Source organism: Pleurodeles waltl, chromosome 2_2 (genome assembly GCF_031143425.1).
Source record: "Pleurodeles waltl isolate 20211129_DDA chromosome 2_2, aPleWal1.hap1.20221129, whole genome shotgun sequence".
Taxonomy (NCBI): Eukaryota; Metazoa; Chordata; class Amphibia; order Caudata; family Salamandridae; genus Pleurodeles; species Pleurodeles waltl.
Genome location: NC_090439.1, coordinates 1,141,660,061 through 1,141,683,495, shown reverse-complemented (window position 1 = coordinate 1,141,683,495; position 23,435 = coordinate 1,141,660,061). Strand labels below are relative to the sequence as shown.

Sequence of the window (23,435 nt, the reverse complement as noted above, 5' to 3'; positions counted from 1 at the left end):
ATTGATTCAGTTCCCATGCGTGGTAGGTGACTTCATTCTCCTGAGGCTATCTGACAAGGAGTCGTTGAACTCAGGTACATGTTTGGCGCTGAGAGTGATGCTGAGTTTCATCACCCAATTCCATTTCCTCTGTGCTTCCGTGGACAGGGGTAGCGATCTGGTTCCTCCCAGTTTGTTTATATAGTACATGCTTGTGGTGTTGTCCGTACGCAAGAGGACTGAAGCCTGTTTTATTCTTGGCAGGAAAGCTTGCAGGCGGAGAAAAATTACTCGAAGCTCCAAGAGGTTGATGTGCACTACTTTTCCTGAACCTGCAACTCTTTTAAGTGCCCTCCCCATCTGTCTAGGGACTCGTCCATGGTAATAACATAGTTGGGAACTTGAGGCAGGAATGAGAGACGCTTGTACAGATTGTGAGGAAGAGACCACCATGTTAAAGCTGATATCATTCGAGGAGTGACTGTGATTAGATTTGTAGGAAAGTGCCATCTTTCTAGCATAGTTACCCCCACTTTTTGCCTGATGTCAGTGTGTTTAGATTGTAGTTCACTGGGATCCTGCTAACCATGACCCCAGTGTTTGTGCTCTTGCATCTAAATTTGGTTGCTGGTAAACTTTCTACACAATTGGCATACTGGTGCACCTATGTAAGTCTGTAATATATGGTACATAGATACCCAGGGCATTCCCCTATGGACTGCAGCATGTATTGTGCCACCCATGGGATCCCACGCAAATTGTCTGCAGGCCTGCTTTTGAGTGGGCTCCTTGTCTTGCTGGGCGCCCCCTCTGTCTCCTCACGGAATTGGCGACATCCTGGTCCCTCCTGGGCCACAGCAGCATCCAAAAACCCTAACCGCGACCCTTGCAGCTAGCAAGGCTTGTTTGCGGTCTTTCTGCGTGGGAACACCTCTGCAAGCTTCTTCACGACGTGGGACATCCATCCTCCAAAGGGGAAGTTCCTAGTCCTCTTCGTTCTTGCAGAATCCACAGCTTCTACCATCCGGTGGCAGCTTCTTTGCACCCACAGCTGGCATTTCCTAGGCATCTGCCCACTTCCGACTTGAGTGTGACTCTTGGACTTGGTCCCCTTGTTACACAGGTACCCTCGTCTGGAAATCCATTGTTGTTTGATTGCTGGTGTTGGTCTGTGCTCTCTGGGGAACTGAGGTGCACTTTACACCTACTTTTCAGGGTCTTGGGGTGGGCTATTTTTCTAACCTTCACTGTTTTCTTACAGTCCCAGCGACCCTCTACAAGCTCATATAGGTTTGGGGTCCATTCGTGGTTCGCTTTCCACTTTTGGAGTATATGGTTTGTGTTGCCCTATACCTATGTGCTCTCATTGCAATCTATTGTGACTGTACATTGCTTTCTATTGCTATTACTGCATATTTTTGGTATTGTGTGCATATATCTTGTGTATATTTGCTATCCTCATACTTAGGGTACTCACTGAGATACTTTTGGCATATTGTCATAAAAATAAAGGCCCGTATTTATACTTTTTGACGCTAATCTGCGCTAACGCAGTTTAGCGTCAAAAAAATTAGCGCCGGCTAACGCCATTCTGAAGCGCCATCCGGGCGCCGTATTTATAGAATGGCGTTAGCCGACCGGCCCTGCCTGGTGTGCGTGAAAAAAAACCACGTACACCAGGCAGCGCCGGCGTAGGGGAAAATGACGTATGGGCGTCTAAAAAATGGGGCAAGTCAGGTCGAGGCAAAAAAATCGTCTTAACCCGATTTGCGCCATTTTTTTTCGACGCCCATCCCCCATCAACATGACTCCTGTCTTAGCAAAGACAGGAGTCATGCCCCCTTGCCCAATGGCCATGCCCAGGGGACTTATGTCCCCTGGGCATGGTCATTGGGCATAGTGGCATGTAGGGGGGCACAAATCAGGCCCCCCTATGCCAAAAGAGAAAATTAAAAAAAATACTTACCCCAACTTACCTTTTCTTCCCTGGGATGGGTCCCTCCATCCTTGGGTGTCCTCCTGGGGTGGTCAAGGGTGGCAGGGGGTGTCCCTGGGGGCAGGGGAGGGCACCTCTGGGCTCATTCTGAGCCCACAGGTCCCTTAACGCCTGCCCTGACCCAGGCGTTAAAAAGAGGCGCAAATGCGGGGTTTTTTGCCCCGCCCACTCCCGGGCGTCATTTTTGCCCAGGAGTATAAATACCACGCACATGCCTCGGAGTCATTTTTTAAGACGGGAACGCCTACCTTGCATATCATTAACGCAAGGGAGGTGTTCACGCCAAAAAATGACGCTAACTCCATGAACTTTGGTGCTAGACGCGTCTAACGCCAAAGTATAAATATGGAGTTAGTTTTGCGTCAAATTTGCGTAGAAAAAAACGACGCAAATTCGGCGCAAACAGAGTATAAATATGCCCCAAAGTACCTTTATTTTTAGTATATCTGTGTATTGTGTTTTCTTATGATATTGTGCATGTGACACCAGTGGTATAGTAGGAGCTTTGCATGTCTCCTAGTTCAGCCTAAGCTGCTCTGTTAAGCTACCTTTTCTATCAGCCTAAGCTGCTAGAACACCTCTTCTACACTAATAAGGGATACCTGGACCTGGTGCAGAGTGTAAGTACCCCTTGGTACCCACTACAAACCAGGCCAGCCTCCAACACCCAGGGAGTATCGGACTGGTTAGGCCAGGTAGATGACCTCCCTGGCTCCCTCTGATAGGTGGGTCACCCCAGAGAGTGACCAACTCCCTTTTAGGGTTACTTAAAGGCTCCCTCGGGGTGGGCCCTCAGATTCATCGAGCACGATTCTCAAAGGAACACTCTGCAAGACATCTTCTGTGCATGACCTCTCGAACTGCTGCTGGTCTGCTTGAGAAACTAAACATATCTGCGTCTGCTGGGAAGGCTCGCATTGCAACATTGTTTCTTCTGATCCTGAAAGACTTCTGCAACATCCAAGGCTGTGCATCCTCCAGGGTCACAAGGACTTGGCACAAAGTAATCTCCCTTGGAGTGAAGAAGTCACTCCCCTGCATCCACAGGCACCTCAAGACAAGGTCGACCGACTGGCGGGGTCTGCTGTTCACATACATCTGAAGACCCTGCTTCACAGATGGTGAGTCTGTGGACTCCCCTGGGTCCTGCTTGTCTTCTAACTAACTTATGAGACTGTGGGCTCCTGCCAATGAAATGGAACTCCTGTGCACAGCAACTCCTGCACATGCCGAGGCTTCTTGACTCTTCCTCCAGGAAATCTTCAGGTGCCAAGAAGCCCTGGCCTCCAGCACTCTGCAACTCAAAGATCAGCCCCTGTCCTGCAATTCCTGTGATGAGGGACGTCTGTTTTGTCGTGCTGGTAAGGCTTTGTGACTCCTTGCGTCCATCGCCTGTGGGTCACTTGTGGGGACTCCACCGACTTCCACTGTCTTTCTGCGTGCTGAGTGTCAGCAATGTCTCCCACTTAGGGGAAGAGTCTCCTGGACCTTGCTGGTCCCCAAAACTTTGCAAACTCTTCTGCAGCTCCAGCTTGCATTTGCCAGTGCTTGTTGGTAACCTGGCTGGTCAGTGACCCTCCTCCAATCTGGTGACCGTCAAGGGACGGCTGAAAGGTGACTCCTGGGATCTTCTGCAGATCCTGGACCCCACAGCTGGACTTCTTCCACCGATTTGCAGAAACCTTACCCTTCAGGAGGGTGGGCATTGCCACATGCACCACCTGGGCACCTCCAAGGGTGCCGGACTATGTCCCCTTCCTTTGCAGCCCTCCATGTCTGGAATCCGTCCCTGGGTTCCACCTGCCTGGTCCACAGGTCGTGACAACAGCTGGACAATGCAAGGCATCCACGGGAGGGAGAGAGAGGGAGAGAGAGAGGGAGAGAGGGAGGGAGTGAGAGAGGGAGATAGAGAGGGAGAGAGGGAAAGAGAGAGAGAGAGGGAGAGGGAGAGAGAGAGAGAAAGGGAGAGGGCGAGACCCTTCTCCCCTCTGAATTCTGGTCCCTGGAGCAGGTACTCGTGCCTTCTGGGTATTGTGGGGCAGGGGCACTCTCCATCCTTCCTCTTGTTGGCTGGTTTCCTTCCGGGTCCACTGGGAAGGTTCCTGAATTCCACAAACTCCAACCATGTCTCTCTGTGTTAGCCTATGGGACACCTGGGCGGGTAACTACCATGCACCTGGTTGCTGGGGACACTTACTATACTTCGCTCTGATGTTTCTATCTGCCCCTAGCCATCCACCACAATTACCTTGGTTGGGCCACTATTTCACATTCTACATTTTTAGTATATGGTTTGGCCCTACAATAGGGCCCTGTGTATTTTTATGCTATTTCATGTACATATTGTGTGTAGATAACTCCATAGGGAGATACACCAATGCTAGTCTAATAGTAGTGCTGTAATAAAGTATACTTTATTTTTGCAACACTTGTGTGGTTATTTCTTGTGAGTGAATTACAGTCTGAGGTATTGCAAGTGCTTTATATTCCTCCTGGATAAGCATCAGCTGCTCACCTCAGCTACCCCTAGAGAGCTTTTGCCCTCTGGACACCTATTCACTATCACTAAAGGTTGCCTAGACTCAGTTTAGGGTGCCACACCATACGTGTACACCATGAACTGAGCCAGCCTCCTACAAGATCCTCGAAGGATCCATTTATCTTTAACCACTGATCGTTGAGTTCTTCTTGCAAAGGCCTCATCTTTCAGCATGCAAACTGTAGGAGATCTATGGAAGAGGACAGCATTCCCTGGAGCTTTGTACATCTGTACTGAAACATACTTTTTTGATTGAAGTTTGAGAACTATACATTCTAGTTTTTGTTGTCTGTCCTGTGATAGGTATGCTTTGTTTTGTATGATGTCCAAAGTTGCTCCTAGGAACCTTATCTGTGTTGATGGCAGTCAAGGACTTGAGGTGGTTGCTGAAGAGTTTCAGGCAAGCTGAAATGCCTTTCACTGCTTGAGTGGCTTATGGTGCTTTGATCAGCCAGTCGTCGAAGTATGAGAATACCTGATAGCCTGAAGTTCTCAGTGCGGCTGCCACAGTGGATAGGCATTTTGTGAGAATACATGGTGCTGATTTGAGGCCAAAGGGAAGAACCTTGAACTGGTAATGAGTGCTGGCTACCGTAAATATCACAAACATTCGTTGTTTTGGGATGTATCAGGATGTGAAAATACGCATCCTGTAAATGGGTGGTCATATGATCCCTGTGGTTTAGGAGCCTAACGATACCTCAAAGATTAATCATACGGAAAGACTGTTTTCTCAGGAACTTGTTCAGCTTCCATAGATCGAGAATAGGTCGCCATTTGCCGATTTCGTTAGGACTAGAAACAACGTGGATAGAAGCCCATTCCCTTTAGGGATGGAAGGACTCTTTCTATTGCTCTCTTCTGTAGCATGATGCAGACTTCTTGGCGCAATAAGTGAAGATGAGGCGGGTGCATACCCTTTGGTGGAGTTGCAGGCAGTCAATGAATGAACTCTAAGCTATGCTACACCCACTTGTCTGTTGTTATTTTCCACCAATGATGAATATAGTTGGAAATATTTGCACCCACTGTTGGAGAAGGACCAGGAGTAGCCGACACGCAATACAAGGCACTGTTTTCTGTTGCTACCTTTCCCTTGTGAGACCTGCTTCATGCGTGGCGCTTGCTTATGATACGCTGCTGCAGGCAACTGTCTAAATGCTTGTTGCTTGTACTAAGTTCTGTACTGTTGATGAGAGGGTTGTTGGAATCTCTTATAAGTGGACGACATATGGAGATGTCACTCCCATGGGCTCCACAAAAGGGTTTTTTCCTAAACTGAAAGGTACCCAGCAACCTGGTAGTCTCTGTGTCAGCTTTTATTGACTGTAATGCTTCACCACCATGTTTTCCAAAAAGAGCTTGTCCATCACAGGCCATCAAAAGCCATGTCTAATATCTCTGTTCGAACTTCAGGCCAAAACCATCCTTGTCTTCTCAAGACTGCGTCTCCTGCCTGCTGACGGAACCCCATAGATGCGATATCCAAAGCACAATCTATTTCTGATTACCTTCTTTCTCCTTCCTGTGCCAATTTCATTGCCTCCGCTCTCCTGACTTCGGATACCAACTCAATAAGAGTTCCAGTGTCTGACCACATTTGTCAGTCACAGCGGTCTAGAATGGCCAGAGCATTACCTGCCCGCACTGTAACTGAATCTGAATCATTTACCTATGTTGTCCAGACGCCTTCTCTGTTAGGAGGCGTCAAAATAGGTGTTGATGGATTTTTGAAGCATTGCTGTGCTGCCTGTGCAACCACTAACTCTGGTTCAGATGACCCACTGAACAGGCTGGTAAACCTTCAGGGGGCTTGTACTTCTTGTCTATCCAAGTCAAGAGAGCAGCCACTGTTGCCAGACTCTGCATGACTTTTAATTCCTTCCTGCCAGATGTAATCTATGATTGGTATAGCACGCACAGATTTTCTTTATGGTTCTCTAAAATGATAAAAAAACACTCTGGTTGTATGACTGTCATAGGAAGCTGAACTCTATTAGCTGCCCTCTCTATAAGAGCATGAAACCTGCCAATGTCTTCAGGAGGTGAGTTTACTGAATGGAAAGGTGTTGGAGATGGTGTTGGTAATGAGATATTTGTCCCACTCCTGGTATGAACGAGTGTTGTGGATTTCCCCTTCCTCATATTAATCACTAGATGATGAGGGATCATCTCAGGGAGGAGCAGCAATGGTGGATGCTGGAGTCATTCTTTGTGTCAATGGAGGAGGAATAAATTCCGGTGTTCTCAGTACTTGCGGAGGAAACTGAAAATTAACGTTTTCTGTAACAGGCTGCCGAGCCGGATCAGGAAATCTGGACTGATAATCTAAGAGCATGCCCTGCAGGTCCTGCAATAATAATAAAGGCATTTGAACCAGTTTCAAGTTTTTATGCTCCTGCGATAAAGGCGGTCTGTCAGGATAATACTCCTCATAAAACTGTTGATCCTCAGTCGTCGATGTCCTAGACGGTGGCATCCTTGATGGTAGGATCGCCGCTGACTTTGTCGTTGAGTGAACCATCACCATGGGTTACTTCTGCAGTGTAAATGGTGTCCTCATTGACTAGGTCATTGTCGATGGGGTAGGCGTCAAAGAGAAAGTGGACGCAGTCACGGACATTGTAGTTATCAACGCCATAGTTGTCATTAAAGTAGTGCTTGTCCTCATCTTCTTCATTGATGCCGTTGACGCTGCGCTTGTCAACAAGTTTTACAGTAGATTTTAATGTTGACAGTTCTGAGGAGGATTTCGAAGAGCTGACACCAGACTTTTTAGGTGGGGTAGAAGGATGAGATCTACTGTGTTTTGATTAAATCTTCTCCTTTATGTCCTTGTCAGCTCTACCCTTGGTAGTCTCCTGGTGAGAATTTAAGGCCTTTTGTGACGTTTACAAGGGTTCCTTGTCAGAAGAACACTCCCTTTTTGATGACCTTTTGCAAGAGATCACATGAGAGTCAGAATCTTCTTCAGCGCTGACAGTTATAGAAGACTTCTGCAGCCACAGTAAAAGTCTACCCTCACAATCTTTTAATGTCTTCGAAGAAAAAGTGTTGCAAACTTTGCAATCTTTAAAATGATGATGAGGGTGTAGACAATATATATTATCCTTGTGAGGATTGTAGGAGGCTGGCTCAATATATCAACACCAGAGCACCAGAGCAGTACGCGCTCTATTGGCGACAAAAATGCAAAAACCCATCACTCTCAAAACAAAGTTATTTATGCATTGTGCTGCTATGTTGTGGTTTAACCTTTTGCATTGCAGAGTTCAATCCTGAAAACTTATTTTTAATATGCTTACAAATACTGTTCCTTTGCAATGTATTGCTGCAGGTTTTCAGAGTGTGTTAGGGTGTGGCCCCTTTCCAGGGCCTTCCAGAGACTTTCCCTGAAACATGCCTGGGCATGGTTCTGGGCTGGGCCAAGACTCTATAAAAGAGAGCCAGCCCAACTCCCAGTGCTCAGTATTCAGAGGTCCCGGTGCAGAGCAGCAGCTTCTTCCTGAGCGCCTGTCCCAGCGGCCTATTTGGATCTTCCAGTCTTCTGCCCTAATCCTTCATTGGTGATCATTGTTCCAGGCGGTAAGACGGTGGTTGGACTGTTCCGACACCGTTATTTAGAATTTTCATATTCTTGGTTTAAATTCTTAAATGACTAACAGATTACTTGCGCGCTACCATTTCTTGACATTTATATGGTAGTTTACAAATAGACAAGACGCGCAATTTATTTCATAAAGGTTTGACTTTGGTATTCATTGTGCGCTACCATTTCTTGACATTTACATGGTGGCTTAAGAATCGGCAAGACGCGCGATTTGTTTTATGGTGTTTAAACATTGTTGTCCATTGCGCGCTACTATTTCTTGACATTTACATTATGTTTTACGAATTGGCAAGACGCACAACACGTTTCATGAGCATTTAACTTTGTTGTTCATTGCGCGCTACCATTTCTTGACATTTTACATGGTGGCTTAAGAATCGGCAAAAGAAGAGCGATTCGTTTCATTGTACTTTGATCTTGGTATTTATTGTGAGCTGTTATTCCTTGACTTTTACATTGTGTTTTACGAATCGGCAAGACGCTGGATTCGATTAATGATGATTTGACATTGATATTCATTGCGTGCTACCATTTCTTGGTATTTTACATGGTAACAATCGAATTGGCAAGACGCACAATTCTCTCCTCGAGTTTAATTCATGTTGTTTATTGTATGCTACTATTCTAAGATATTTATTGTGTAATATTCGAGTTGACACATTATGTGATTAGTTTCCTGAATCCACATTGTGGTATTTATGGTGCACAATCCTTTTATGGTGTTTAATATATATATATCTGCAATATGCGCAATTTGTGTTGAAACATTTTAAGAGTACACAGAAGGCCAGAGTTTCTAGATGCAATATTGTATGGTCCTAGTATACATTCTCAAAACAGGATTTATATGACTGGTTTAAAATTTAGTCAGATTGTTTTTTCTGATTCTCATGTAAAGGAAAGTACTTGAATAAGAAAGTTTTCATTTAATTCATCTTGATTCCCCTACAGGTATTCGGCCATCTTGAAACTTAGTCATTTTAAACTTAACTCTTAGATTGTTCATGTTTTCAGAGTGACTAGGCTTAGAATCATAGTCTAGTATTGATTTCAGGAGATATAATTTTCATATTGTGTTCTAACCTTTTTCTTACTACAGGTCTCCTTCCCAGCTGTTCCCTTCCTAATCCCCTCTTGAACTCTCTCAGTCTCTGTGATTTATCTATCAGAGTCTTGGAGTTGTTTAGTGGTGGACGTGTTGGGAACGTGCACAGACACCGAAGATCTGGTGACTCTGACAACACCTATAGGTGAGGCACCCTGTACTGAGTCCAGACAACCCTTAGTGATAGTGTAGGTGGCTCTAGATAACCAGAGCTCTCATAGGGGTAGCTGTGGAGAGCAACTAAGGCTTATCCAGGAGGATAAACCAGTTGCAAATACCACACAGGTCAGTCAGTGAAGTACAAACAGTAAAGAACCACACCAGTGTTAGAAAAATATGTAATATTTATTAAACTACACACTGTAGAATTAACTTTGGTATATTGAATAACTGGAGATACAGACATACAAAAATATACTTAGCAACAGGCATAAAATAACATTGGCCTCTATGAGGGGGCAAAACCATATACTTAAAAAATGGAATGCCAAAACCATACCCAACCCATACTACCACCCAAGGACCCTTAGGACTGGGAAAGTACTAAAACCCCAAAGGTAAGTAGGAGGTAGGATTAACCAGGCGCCGGTGTGCAGTGTAGAAATCTCGGTTCAGTGTCCATAGGCTAACATGTCATGGTTGGAGTTTTTCGTGTTTTAGGACCATCCCCAGAGGACCCATCAGAAACCCGCTGAGGCAAGGGAGGTTCAAGACTGCCACCACCCAAGGTTACCCAGAACAGGGGCGTACCTACACCAGGGGGCTCAGGTGCATAGGGGTGAAGTTGTGTTGGAACCTCCTGCTGAAGTCAATGGAGACCTCAGTTCTCCAGCTACTGTCACAACCCGTGGACCAGGTCGGTGGAACCCAGGAGTGGATTCCAAAAGAGGACATAAGGATAGAAGGGGCAGAGTCCAGTCCACCCGGAGGGGCCCAGGAGATGTAGAAGGGTAATGCCCACCCTTCTCGGTGATGCTTCCTGCAGGGCGGAGAAGAAGTGCAGCTGTGGAGCCCAGGCAATGCAGGAGGATCCCAGGAGTCTTCCATGAGCTGTCCCATGTTGGTCATCGGATTTGAGATGGGTCTCTTCTGAAGACCAAGAAGCCTTTGATCCGCAACTCCTACCCGTGAGCTCTCCACTCTGAGACGGAAGCATCTTTCACTACTGTAGTTTTGGTTGAAGGGGGAGAGGTCATCCAGCAATTCAGGTTTGCCTAGTTCCCCATCAAACCATTTCTGCTGCACCGCTAGGAGATGAGATTAAATCTGACAGGTATCCCCCGTACTGTTGCCACTGCAGAGCCTTCTTGGGCCAACATATGTGCATGACTAGTAGAATACACAAAGCTAGCACACACTTAGAAATTTCAGGACCCTTACGGCTAGAACTTGCATGCCTTGTTAGAAGAGCTTGACCATCTCCTGTATGTCTGCAAATCTTTGAGGTGCAGAAAAGATACGAAAAAGGGTGGTATCTGTCCAATACTGACCCTGTGAACTGGAGTCGTTGAGAGGGCCTCAAGGTGAGATTTGGGCTAGTGGATGAAAAGCCCAGGCCAAACATCAGGGACACTGCCAACTACAAAGGGTGAAACACAACCACTGGCGATCCAGTTCTGATCAGCCAGTTGTCCAGGTACAGGAAAATTGGGATGCCCGACCATCTGAGATGGTATTCAACCACTGTCATCACATTGGTGAAGACTCAAGGTGCCGACTTTAGGAAGCTGGCCTTCTATAGGGTGCTCCAAAAAGAAGTACATGATGCAGAGAGTCCAGTAGATCCCCAAAAATATTACAGAGGCAAAAGTAGATAATACTAATGCTCCCTTCTATGGTAGTGGGGGGTAGTGTGGGTAAGCAGTTAGGCTTATTTCAGGGGAGTGCTAAGCATTTGTTATACCCGCAGAGGCAATAAATGACACACACTCAAAGAATACAATCCAAGACCAATTTAGAAAAATAATTTTTATATATGTTTTGAAAGCAAGAACTTTGTTCACAAGTAAGTACTGTTTTTGATATGCGTTTTCACAGCTAAGTAAAGCATCCAAACTTGTGCGCCTTTACGCACAATGCTATCTTATGCAGGAAATGTCAGAGATGTTTAAATATGGATATAGTCAGCTTCAGGGGTTCACCTTCAGGATTTGAAGTCATTGTGGCCAAGGTCCAAAGCACTAACAGCAGTTCATTGGGAGGCGCCTGGATTTCACTGGGAGCAGGATGCTGCTGAGGGTGTAGCTTGGCACACTACAGTGAAGGAGGGCACCTGGAAACAGCCTGCAAAAGGGGGACTTAGCGACAAACAGAGAACACCCAAACAAGGGTTTGGGTCACAACGGGTCTTAGAGCAAGGAGGCACAGTCAGTTCTTCTGGACCTGGGCCAGGCGGCCTGGGTGCAGAGTGGTTAGGGCGGCTGGGCTGGAGGGCAAAGATGTTCCTCATGGTTAAGGGACAACAGCTGGTAGGGGCAAAATCAAGACTGCTGGTCCATTCACAAAGTGGGTCTCAGTGGTGCTGCCATACCTCGATGGCTGCTTGGTCCTGGTGCAAAGGGAATTGGGAATGGACTCTCACTGCTGGTGATTGGTGCAGGGCGTCTGGTACCACAGGGTTGGTGCTGCACAGCTCCAGCTGGTCGTGGTGTCTTCACACTTCGTGGGGAGACAGATCTTGTCCCCCCAGAGCACGAGTACCTCCTCCTGGTCATCTGTGTGTCGGTCAGGCTGGGGAGCTGCAAGGCAGTAGACCGGACTCTGCTTGTTGGTGCTTGCGGCCTGCAGGGAAGTAGCGCCTCTACTCCAAGGGAGACTGGTGGCGATGTTCAAAGTGCTAGCAGGCTACCTGGGGCTTTGGTAGTTCTCCAGCTTGCAGGAAGAGTCACCTGGACTTTGCGGCAAACGTCCACAGCTCTTCTGTTGTTCTTTCCAGGCAGTGACTCTTCTTTGTCCTTCTATCAATTATGAGTTCTTGGGTTCAGGGGAGCCCCCTAAATACGCTTAAGGGGAGTGCCAGGCAGCAGTAAAAGGGCTGCCTACCTTGCAGTGACTATACCCTCTATATGACCACTTCCAGTGGTAAGTGGACACAACCCTAACCCTAGAATGCTAGTTCTAATTCTGTCCAAAACAAAATGGAGAAAGTTGAAAAGTGTTGTCCACATCAGCTATTCCACCTCAGGAGTGGGATTGACATGATGTGGGCACACCACCTAATCTTACAAATTTTAACTCTTCTCTTGACGCTAAGGAGTGGGGTCAGGACAAGGGGTGGTTATCTCTGCCATTTTGAGGGACCTAGGTCACATAAAAATGCAGGTTGGCCTTTGAAGCTTCCCGCCTTGGAATGCACATCCTGCATGGAGGAGGTGTCAACACCATCACCCACAGCAGGCTTTGTACATGGCATTGTTGGAGGCTGGCCCTCTATGTAGTGCACAAAAACCAAGTACACTATGCAGGGGGTCCAAACAACCATATGTTAGTTTTCAGGGGTAAAAATCAGACCACCTAATGCTCTAATTTTTAAGATAGCTGGTCGAGCAGTTAAGCTAATCCAGGAGATGTGCTAATTATTTCCTGTACTCACAAATCCAATCATGCACCAAACACACTCAATGAATAACTCAAGACCAGAATTTAAAAATAAATACTTCAGACTTTTATGTAACTTTTAAGACCAAAATCTTTAGAATAGGTTAAGTACTTTTCTTGTGATGACTTTTAAAAGTTTTAGCAAAGTTAGTCTTTCTGTGCGTAATTACGCACCATTGGAATCAATAGGCAGTCACTTTTAAAAACGCATTAAAAATCGTATGGTTGAGTTGCCAGTCACTTCTTTTGCAGGATGGTCGCAGAGGTTGGTGGGCACCTTGTGCCAGCTGGAGAGCTCCAGGCAGCTCCCGGTTTCGGCGGGAGCAGCGTTGACAAAGTTCTTGGCACAGGTATAGGGCCACCTGGATGGGCCATTTGGAAAAGGAGCTGGTTTGCAAATTCAAAGTGGTGCCTGGGGGTCCCCTTTAGCTGTCGAGGTCACAAGGGGTTGGGGACCCGGGGCACACAGCAGAACCCGCGATGCAAGGCCCAGGGCGGCCAGGTGCAGGGCATTTTGGGAGGCCTTGAATGCTGTGTGCAACGGAGTCCTCTGGAGCTGGAGGTAACTCTCTTTGGGGGTCGCTTGCAAGACAACGGGGGCACTCTGGTCGGAGGTCCAAGGTATTCCTGAAGTCTCTCGACTGGGGCTTCCTCCTGATTCTTTGTTAGCTCAGGGGGAGCTGGTTTTCTCCTGGTCTGACATCAGCTGACCAGGACCCAGGGTATTGCTCTATCTTGGCCACCAGGGGTCGCAGGGCCACTAAACTCGGTACAGTTGGGGGGCACTTCCGGACTGTCGTCTATGTGTCGTTGGGTCCAGCTGTGACTTCCGGTCACGCAGATATCGGCGATTCAGTAAAGTGTCCTTCACTGGTTTCTTGGTCTTTTGCAGTTTACTTGCTTTTCTTGAGTTGTGCCTCCACTCACGAGGGAGATATGGGGTGATCCTTGAAGCCTGGAGGTCCCCTGGGTTTCTTGGGGTGAGTCCAGTGTTCAACTCCCCCGCTGTCATGATTTGCGGGACTCTGGTGCAGCAAGCAGGGGTCTTAGCACCTCTTCTGGTGCAGCAGGTCCCCAGTTCTCGTCTTGGCGGTTTCTCTGGTGCTGGTTTCCTTGTCTTCAAGTATTTTTCAAATTTAAAATCTTAGTCTAGGGAAGCCCACTAAATACTGAATTTAGTGGGCGTTTTAGGGGAACATGGTAGTGTCCAAGGGGGCACTTACCCTGGGTGGCTACACCCACTACAGTGACTACTTCCTGTGGGAAGGGTCCCTTCCCTAAACCTCCTTGGTTGTTTTTCTCCATTCCAAGATGGAGAAATCTGAATCAGAGGGTCCACTTCACATGCAAGCCCTTAGGGGTGGTGCATACTCAGTTTGGCCACTCCTCCTACCCTTTGTCCGGTTTCCCGCCTTTGCTCCTGCCAAAAGTGGGTGTGTGCAAAGGGGGAAGCCCTCTGCTGCTAGCAGCTGGCCTGGAGGCTCAGCCCTTTGAAGCTAACCGCCAGGGTGTTGCACATTCCTGAGGGAGGGGGAGTTAGCTCCTCCACCCAGGAAAGGCATTGTCTTACAAACCAGAGAGCCAGGGCTCTCCCCCAGGTTTGTATATTGGCTGTCTAGAGTGGCCACTGGATGGAACCAGCCTGCAACTCTGCCTGTTGGGGTTAGCTTTTGCAGGGGCTAAGGTGGCCCCTGGGTACATTTAAGGTTAAGTTCAATACTGGCATCAGTTTGGATTTATTATTCCGAGTTGTTTGATACCAAACAACCCAGGGTACAGAGTGGCCATTATGTAGCTGGGGAACTCATGTTTGACCAGTGCCCAGTACATACATTAAAATGGCTGCCCTGTTCACTCATTATGTCTCAGGTCTAGCAAGGACACAGTGGGGCATATTGCTCATGCAGCTATACCCTCACATATAGTATGGTGCATCCTGCTGAAAGGCCTGCTAGATGGGTGGCTTACCCATAACATATGCAGTGTATGATGGACAGGGCACATAGAGTGTGTGCCATGTCGAGCTTATCTTTTTAAGGATGCCCCAGTACAGTCAGCCTACAATGGCAATGCTGGGTGCATCTGGGTGCAGGGCCCTTGGGGTGGCACAATCAGTGCTGCTGCCCTCAGGGGCCTACTCTTAATATCTCTTGCCCTGGGTACTGGGGTACCTATTTACTAGTGACTTACAGGGGTATTTAAGATTATAACCAATTGTGCCAAGCATCACAACAGTTTAGGGAAAGAGATCTGGCCCAGGGAACCTGTTTAGCAGGGGCCCTGGGCACTACCAACTTCTAGAACACATCAACATCAGGCAAAAAGTAGGGGCGAACCATGCAAAAAGAGGCCTCCTCTCAAAGGTATCTCACCCCAGGAGGCCAGAAACTTGTCTGTGGTGGCTGGAGTGGTTAAGATCAGTCAGTCAACGCACTAGGATTAAAATGGCTTGGTTGTCCACTTACTATGTCTAAGAATTGACAAACACATAGCAGGGGCACATCTGCTCATGCAGATATGTCCTCACATGTAATATAATTCACCTTACGTTAAGGCTGGAAGGCCTTCTGTAGGGATGATTTAGCATATGCAGCGGTAGGAGACATGGCACACAGGGAAGTGTAAGTGTGTCAAGTTGTGTTTTCATTTTTGTCTGCACCAAGACATGCAGCCTGTTATGGCAGCACTGTGTGTGTTTAGTGAGGGGTCCCCTAGGGTGGCATAATTTGTGCTGCAGCACTTAGGGGCCTTCTTTAATAGCCCAGGCACCATGGGCACCATTTACCAGAGACTTACAGAGGGTGCTAAAGTTTGTGCCAACTGCGGGAAACAACAGTACAGCTTTGGGAAAGAGATCTGGCACTAGGGACCTGGTTAGCAGGAACCCAGTGCACTTTCAGAGAAATCACATCATGTACCAGGCACAAAGTGGGGGTCTAAGCATGTCAAAAATGGGCACTTTTTCCTACACTGATGTTAAAATACAGCGGAGCACTGCAAACTAGTAGTGCTTAGAACCCTCTACAAAGGGCAAATACCTCACATGCAACTATTGGACATGCACATAAACCAAGCCATACCAACCAGTTTCTAGGGTCCAATGCTAGCAACACTTGAGCGAAGGATAGCATCTTGAACTTCTCTTTCTTGAGGAACAAGTTTAGCTCTCTCAGATACAGGATCGTACACAGACCGCCATCCTTCTTAGGCGGAGGGAAATAACAGAAGTAACCTTCCTTGGTCTTTTTCCTGCTCTGAAACTAATTCCACGGCTTCTTTCTGCAGGAGTGCTGCCTCTTCTTGCTGAAGGATGGCAAGATGGTCGGGAATGGAAGGATGTAACCACCTTCTAAGGCAGTCACGGAGAGACCCCCGGCTGCTGACAAGGGTTGCCATGGCAACCACCGAGGGGTCGAGCGTGCTACTATTCCCATCTGCCTCAGAAGCTTCGCATCAGCCAATAAGGCCCAGGCAACTTGCGGAGTTCATGCTAGTAGCACGCTCGAACCCTCCGTAGTTGCCATGGCAATCCTTGTCAGCAGCCGGGGATCTCTCCGCGACTGCCTCAGACGCTACGCCTCATCAACCAGCCTCAGCGTGGTTGCCACGGCAACCTGAGGCAGCAGCCGCAAATCCCTCTGCGGCGGCTTTGGACACGCAGCGTCATCAAGCAGCGCCCACAGTCAGCCACAGCTGCGCCCGTTCTACGGTGACTGCTTTAACTAATTAGACGCAGCCCGGTCCATAAATCCACAGCGCTCGCAGAGGCCATTACCAGAGCGGATGGATAACGGACGTAGGTACCCTAACCGGGCCACCCCTTAGGAGTGGTAAGTATACTTCTCCTCGGACCCCAAGGTAAGTGCCTTTTTTTTCTAATACTTTAATAATTTTAAAACAAACCACTATTATTCTTCCACTACTGGTACACAACCCCATCTATCTGCATAGTAACCTGACGCATTAATATACCAGGAAGCCCTTCCTGTCTCAGCCTGTGTACTCTATTTCTCTAACAGAGTTTGACTACAAGGGAACCCCCCTGCTCCGTTTTGTCCAGACCAGAGGCTATTAGCCTAGTTATGCAGGGTAAGCCCACCTTATTAGGTCCCCCCACTCCTTCCTGGTTTTACTGCATGTTCATGTGAGTGTTAATCACAGTTTTTGTCACCCTTGTGTGCTGTGTTGTTCGATTGCAGTGGCACCTATTCTCACCACTCATTTTTTCTAAACACTGTCTCACTTTCTCCCAGCAGACCTACGTATAGTGAACAAAATGTTCAGGTAGGCCTGCACGCTTTATATACCATGCACTAGATATAGGGATCCTTGACCCTGACGAATGCCCCAAACCTTCCAGCTTTCATTGTGGGCAGAAACATGTTGATCCCGTATTTTTAGACTCTGTGAGTGATCATTCTCGACTGAGTCCTCAACAGATTTTTAGACTTACCCACAAGCACCTATATTAAATTATCTCAGATTGAAACAGGTGATTTGTGAGGTAATTTTATCTATCACCCTTCTATCTGGATCCCTGTAAAATATCCAGTCAGATTTAATCTCAGCACTCCCTCAACTGTTCCTTTAACAATGAGGTCGAGTCCGCCCAGGTAGTATCATCTTACCTGGGTGGGACTAGGTGGTCAGATGATGAAGCATGACACCACAAGGTGTGTAAGACCACCTAGTCCATAAAAGGAACTCCCTCCCCCACACACAGCCACCCAGGATACCCCTTCTTCTTCTGGGCAATACACGCTCAATTTGCGTCCTAGATTGGACCTAAAAAGTAGTCCAGTCCTGTCCAGCTGGATCCTACACCTTTAGCGTTTTGATGACTTTCTAGTCTGATCGGGAGTAAGTGTGGGGTCAAACCACTCCTTTAACTCTCCTTTTGTGATTTACAAGATCCAGGACCCCACTCTGCCCTACTTGTTACCATACCACAAGGTACTGTCGATCAGGACCTGCACAGGCTTTCCTCTACTGGATGAAAGAAAAACTTTCAGCCCTAACTGGGTGGCTCAAGATTCCAGGAGGATCATGTGGAGCTCTACTAGTTGACTCCACCAGATATGGGTGCAACTGTTGATTGCTGCAGCTCTGTAGGACCTGAAGGAGCCACAGAAAGGGTCTGCATTGGCTTGAAAATATTCTGCATTGCCTCTACGAAGGCCTCTACCTTTTGCAGTGTCAACAGTGGCTCTAGAATTTCACCAGGAACTGTCTCCGGATTACCATGGAGTCAGAACATGCCTGCAGAATCAGGACCCTGGGAGACTGCAAGGCTTCTTGCCACATGGAAGTGACAAGAGGGAGGCGAATCTCACTTGACGTTTTATTGCTTTGGTACAACCAACAAAGTTGACAGAAGAGCTCAACCTGCACTTAAGGCTGCACAAGGAAGGAACCTGAAGTGAGCAAGCAAGGGTAACGCCAATATGGGGCGCTGCACTGCTACTTCCAGGACAGCGTGAGACTGCTACGGAGCCGGTAAGTGAGTGGTAGGAACTGCTGCTAAAAGTCCAGATCCAGTTTAGCGTCTGGGAATATTCTGAAGATGAGGAATCAGCAGTGAGGGTAGAGCTATACCAGTGTGCACAATTCAGATCTAACAGCTTTTGATGGTTTTTTTGTTTTACCACTGGATTACATATTTGCTATAGAAACCAGATTTAAGAACTTATTGCTTGAGTGACTGACCTACGGATGCTCAGTGGGGCTTCTTACAAAACTCAGTGCCCGAACAAGAATAAAGGATGGCCCACTGAATCCCAAATGAGGGTTAACATGAGAACTGGAGGTGTCTCCAGTTCTGTTGGGGTTGTCTTGAGGGGACTCAGTGCAGTTGCCTTTGAACATTCAGTATGGTTAAATTCAGGAGCGCTACTAATAATGGCAGAGCTCAGCTGCACATGTGGAGGGGCTGAACAAAACAAAATTGTTCCACTGATTGATATCACCTTACTCTGTCACAGTGTGGTAATTTACGAATGTCATACAATGTAGTAGTAAAGCGTTACTAGTGGATGATTAATTAACTTTATTATACACACCTTAGTTAAAAACTTACCCGGAGAAGGCCCAGTTGCTCCATTAACTTATTGGCGGCACAGGAAAACATAGTTGACTTGTGTGCACGAACATGGCCCAGCATATGACCTTTCATTCGATGAAAGCTGCCAGTTCCACTCTCTTGATCACAAGCTATACAGGAAATAACGAATAACATGAAATATCATCATGTATACATAGGAAGTGTGACATAAAGAAATATTGTACAAATGGTACAGGAACAAACTACTATGAGTTACCAAATGATGAAAATCCGCTATAATAGGTGAGCTATTAAACATTCACAGAAATCTCTTACGATTCTTGAAGTCCAGAATTCTGCAACCATTCCCATATCATTCAAACCAAAGGAGGCTCAAACCCTCACTTGACGTTACACTGCCCTGATGTCATTCCAGTTGTCTTACACAAATGGACATCTGATCTCAATTAGGCCCAGACTGGAGACAGTGTCATGTCCTCCTACATCAGGCGCCTCTCTCATGATATGAACCGATAGGGTGGTAAGCCCTGTGATGAGTTCATAGCACAATCATTTGAACAGCCTACGGACTCTGGAGACGGTCTTAAAATTTGAGCCAAGAAAGTAGGAAAAAAATGTATTAGTCTTAGACTGCTAGTAATTACTTCTACTTCTATCTAATTTTTACCATGTCTGTAGCATTACATATAAAACTAGTTTTCAGCCCACCTCAAAAGGGACAGCTCAGCAAGACTGTTATAACAGGTGTTCTTCATCTGGAAATAAAAATATTCCCGAATGCGTTTCAACCTTATTCAGCCTTTCGGATGAATGCAGCCATGCCACAGCCAAGTCTGAAGAAGCTTTGGCTGCAAGGGCACTCACTTCAGGAAAGAATTGATCGCAGCAATATCGAAGACTGATACTTGGAAAGAGATTTCTTGTATGCAAGGACAAGGTAGCACATGAAACAACTGTGAACATTATGCAAGACTCCGATCCATAACTCTTCCACTCAAGAGAACAGTAAATAATTTATTTGTTTTTCCAATAGGAATGTGAATCAATTGGGAAACAAAGTAGAGTAAGAAACATTTAGTGAAACTGAACTCTTAGAGGGAAATGTATATGATAGATAATGACATCAGGATCTAGTTGGGAGCAGACAAAGTAGAAGAACAATAGGGAACTCCAGCAGCTAGAAAAGGGAGGACTGTCAGAGGAAAATAACCATAACTGCTCGTGTTTAGAATCAAAGGTCACCTGGATTGCACTCAATAAATTAATCAAGCACAATTTACAGAGACTCCATGGGAAACGTGACAAAGCAGGTCACCTTCTAGTCTGGCTACTAAAAAGGGAGAAACCTAATCACATAGGTTGCGCCTAAAAGGGAGATGGGTGTGAACACTGCCACGATGAGGGATTATTTACAAATGAGAGGACTACCTGTTGGAGGTGCACACAGCCACACAAAGGGAGCATGGATGCAATAATATATCAAATGAATAATGCAATGCACTGGAAGCTAATAAAAAAAAGTGGTCAGTCACAGACTAAAGATTGCTTCCCTGTGAACTTGTACCACACATTGCTTCGTCTGCTAAAAAACGAATGGAAGTTTTCAGGGAAGTTTAAGATACAGGCTGCTTTACCTTCTTCCCTGAGGGCACATTTAATTACATTGATTTAAAAGCAAGATTGGAACTACACTAAGATGGATGCCTACTGCCTGCTTTCAATGCTAAATGCAGATTTAAAAATAGCTAGCAAAGCATTAGCAAATGTGATGCTACTAGTCATGGCCTACTTGGTTCATGAGGACCAATGTAACTTCATTCCAGAAAGGAGCGGAATGCATGCTTAGAGATGTCTAACACAGGTACTGCATAGCCTGTTGTCACCTCAAGAAGCTTATGCATTGGCACACTGGGTAGTGAGCGTGCATACAACAAACAGTGGAATATTTATGGCTGCTATTTGAACAAATGAGCTTTGGCCAAATTTTCCTCATTAGCTGGGCTAGACAACACTACTAGAAAATGACCACAGAGAACAACGCAGGACTCCCCAATGATGAAGAGTAATATCCCAAAGGGATACTCATTTACCATCAGGCCAGTGTGGCGAGTCTGTGACAGCATAGTTAAAACAGTACTAGGATATTCCTGACTGCACTGAGTATGCCGTTTTAGTGCACCAGACCTTTAAAGAACATAACTTTAGAGATTAGGGTTACCAGATGGCAGCTGGGTGGCTACAAGACAGTGGGAAACCTGTATGCAAATAATAGAATCCTCATTTTTTTTCAGAAGCTCAAATGCTTTCTGGGGTCACTTACTCTTGAGCACATAGCAGCAATAGAAAGTAAGAATTTGTTCCTGGCTGCTCAGAAATAATGAAGATTATACTGATAATGACACAAGAGGAGAGGCTCTAACTGACTTACTCCACAAAAGCAAGTAAAGATATACCCAGGTAGATCCCAAGTTTGTGCCACATGTGAAACTTTCATTGCAGATTTCCTCTACGTAACATGAATATGCCCACAAACCCAGAAATGTAGGTCTAATGTTATGGAGAAATTAAATATCATCACCTACTATCAGGGCCATTGCCTAAAGCTGGAAAAGTTACTTACATGTATTGCTAATTCTGCTTCATAGGTATTTTCACTTAAGTCATAAACATAGAATATTGTTGGGCATTTGTGGGGATCCTAGTACAATTTTTCTTTTAATATTGAAAGTCGTTATTAATAGGAGGTAACCACCTCAATGTCCATAGAATTTGAGTTACCCCCATTAAAGAATGGATGCTTTTCTGGATCATTAAAGGCATCTAATGCGGTGGTTCCCAACCTGTGGTCTGGGGACTCCCGGGGGGCCACAAAATCTCCTCAGGAGGTTTGCGACTGCTTAGTAAATTAGATAATATTATCAGATTAGGTCCTCAGCTTTCAGTAATGACTCAGTGGGGGGGTCCCCGATTCCAATAATGATTCAATGGGGGGTCCCCAGGTTCCAGTAATGATAAAGTAGGGGTCCACAGAAATCAAAAGGTTGGTACCCACTGATCTAAACAATACAATGTAACCACATTGCAGCATCTGACAAGGTGCAACCCTAAGTTTAATTGTAAAAAATAAAAATAAAACAATTACGTCTGTCACGCATATACAGGGAGTGCAGAATTATTAGGCAAATGAGTATTTTGACCACATCATCCTCTTTATGCATGTTGTCTTACTCCAAGCTGTATAGGCTCGAAAGCCTACTACCAATTAAGCATATTAGGTGATGTGCATCTCTGTAATGAGAAGGGGTGTGGTCTAATGACATCAACACCCTATATCAGGTGTGCATAATTATTAGGCAACTTCCTTTCCTTTGGCAAAATGGGTCAAAAGAAGGACTTGACAGGCTCAGAAAAGTAAAAAATAGTGAGATATCTTGCAGAGGGATGCAGCACTCTTAAAATTGCAAAGCTTCTGAAGCGTGATCATCGAACAATCAAGCGTTTCATTCAAAATAGTCAACAGGGTCGCAAGAAGCGTGTGGAAAAACCAAGGAGCAAAATAACTGCCCCTGAACTGAGAAAAGTCAAGCGTGCAGCTGCCACGATGCCACTTGCCACCAGTTTGGCCATATTTCAGAGCTGCAACATCACTGGAGTGCCCAAAAGCACAAGGTGTGCAATACTCAGAGACATGGCCAAGGTAAGAAAGGCTGAAAGACGACCACCACTGAACAAGACACACAAGCTGAAACGTCAAGACTGGGCCAATAAATATCTCAAGACTGATTTTTCTAAGGTTTTATGGACTGATGAAATGAGAGTGAGTCTTGATGGGCCAGATGGATGGGCCCGTGGCTGGATTGGTAAAGGGCAGAGAGCTCCAGTCCGACTCAGACGCCAGCAAGGTGGAGGTGGAGTACTGGTTTGGGCTGGTATCATCAAAGATGAGCTTGTGGGGCCTTTTCGGGTTGAGGATGGAGTCAAGCTCAACTCCCAGTCCTACTGCCAGTTCCTGGAAGACACCTTCTTCAAGCAGTGGTACAGGAAGAAGTCTGCATCCTTCAAGAAAAACATGATTTTCATGCAGGACAATGCTCCATCACACGCGTCCAAGTACTCCACAGCGTGGCTGGCAAGAAAGGGTATAAAAGAAGGAAATCTAATGACATGGCTTCCTTGTTCACCTGATCTGAACCCCATTGAGAACCTGTGGTCCATCATCAAATGTGAGATTTACAAGGAGGGAAAACAGTACACCTCTCTGAACAGTGTCTGGGAGGCTGTGGTTGCTGCTGCACGCAATGTTGATGGTGAACAGATCAAAACACTGACAGAATCCATGGATGGCAGGCTTTTGAGTGTCCTTGCAAAGAAAGGTGGCTATATTGGTCACTGATTTGTTTTTGTTTTGTTTTTGAATGTCAGAAATGTATATTTGTGAATGTTGAGATGTTATATTGGTTTCACTGGTAATAATAAATAATTGAAATGGGTATATATATTTTTTTTGTTAAGTTGCCTAATATTTATGCACAGTAATAGTCACCTGCA

General features: G+C 46.1%; 1 protein-coding gene across 9 annotated transcripts in view; it reads right to left on the bottom strand.

The window, feature by feature from the left end:
- Positions 1-23,435, bottom strand: part of NUGGC (nuclear GTPase, germinal center associated) — a 1,501,499-nt gene that overhangs the window by 456,853 nt on the left and 1,021,211 nt on the right. For all 9 annotated transcript variants that reach the window (XM_069221057.1, XM_069221058.1, XM_069221055.1 and 6 more), the window contains one exon: positions 18,903-19,036. In XM_069221057.1, the coding sequence (XP_069077158.1) occupies positions 18,903-19,036 (134 nt within the window). The remainder of the gene's footprint in view (positions 1-18,902; positions 19,037-23,435) is intronic.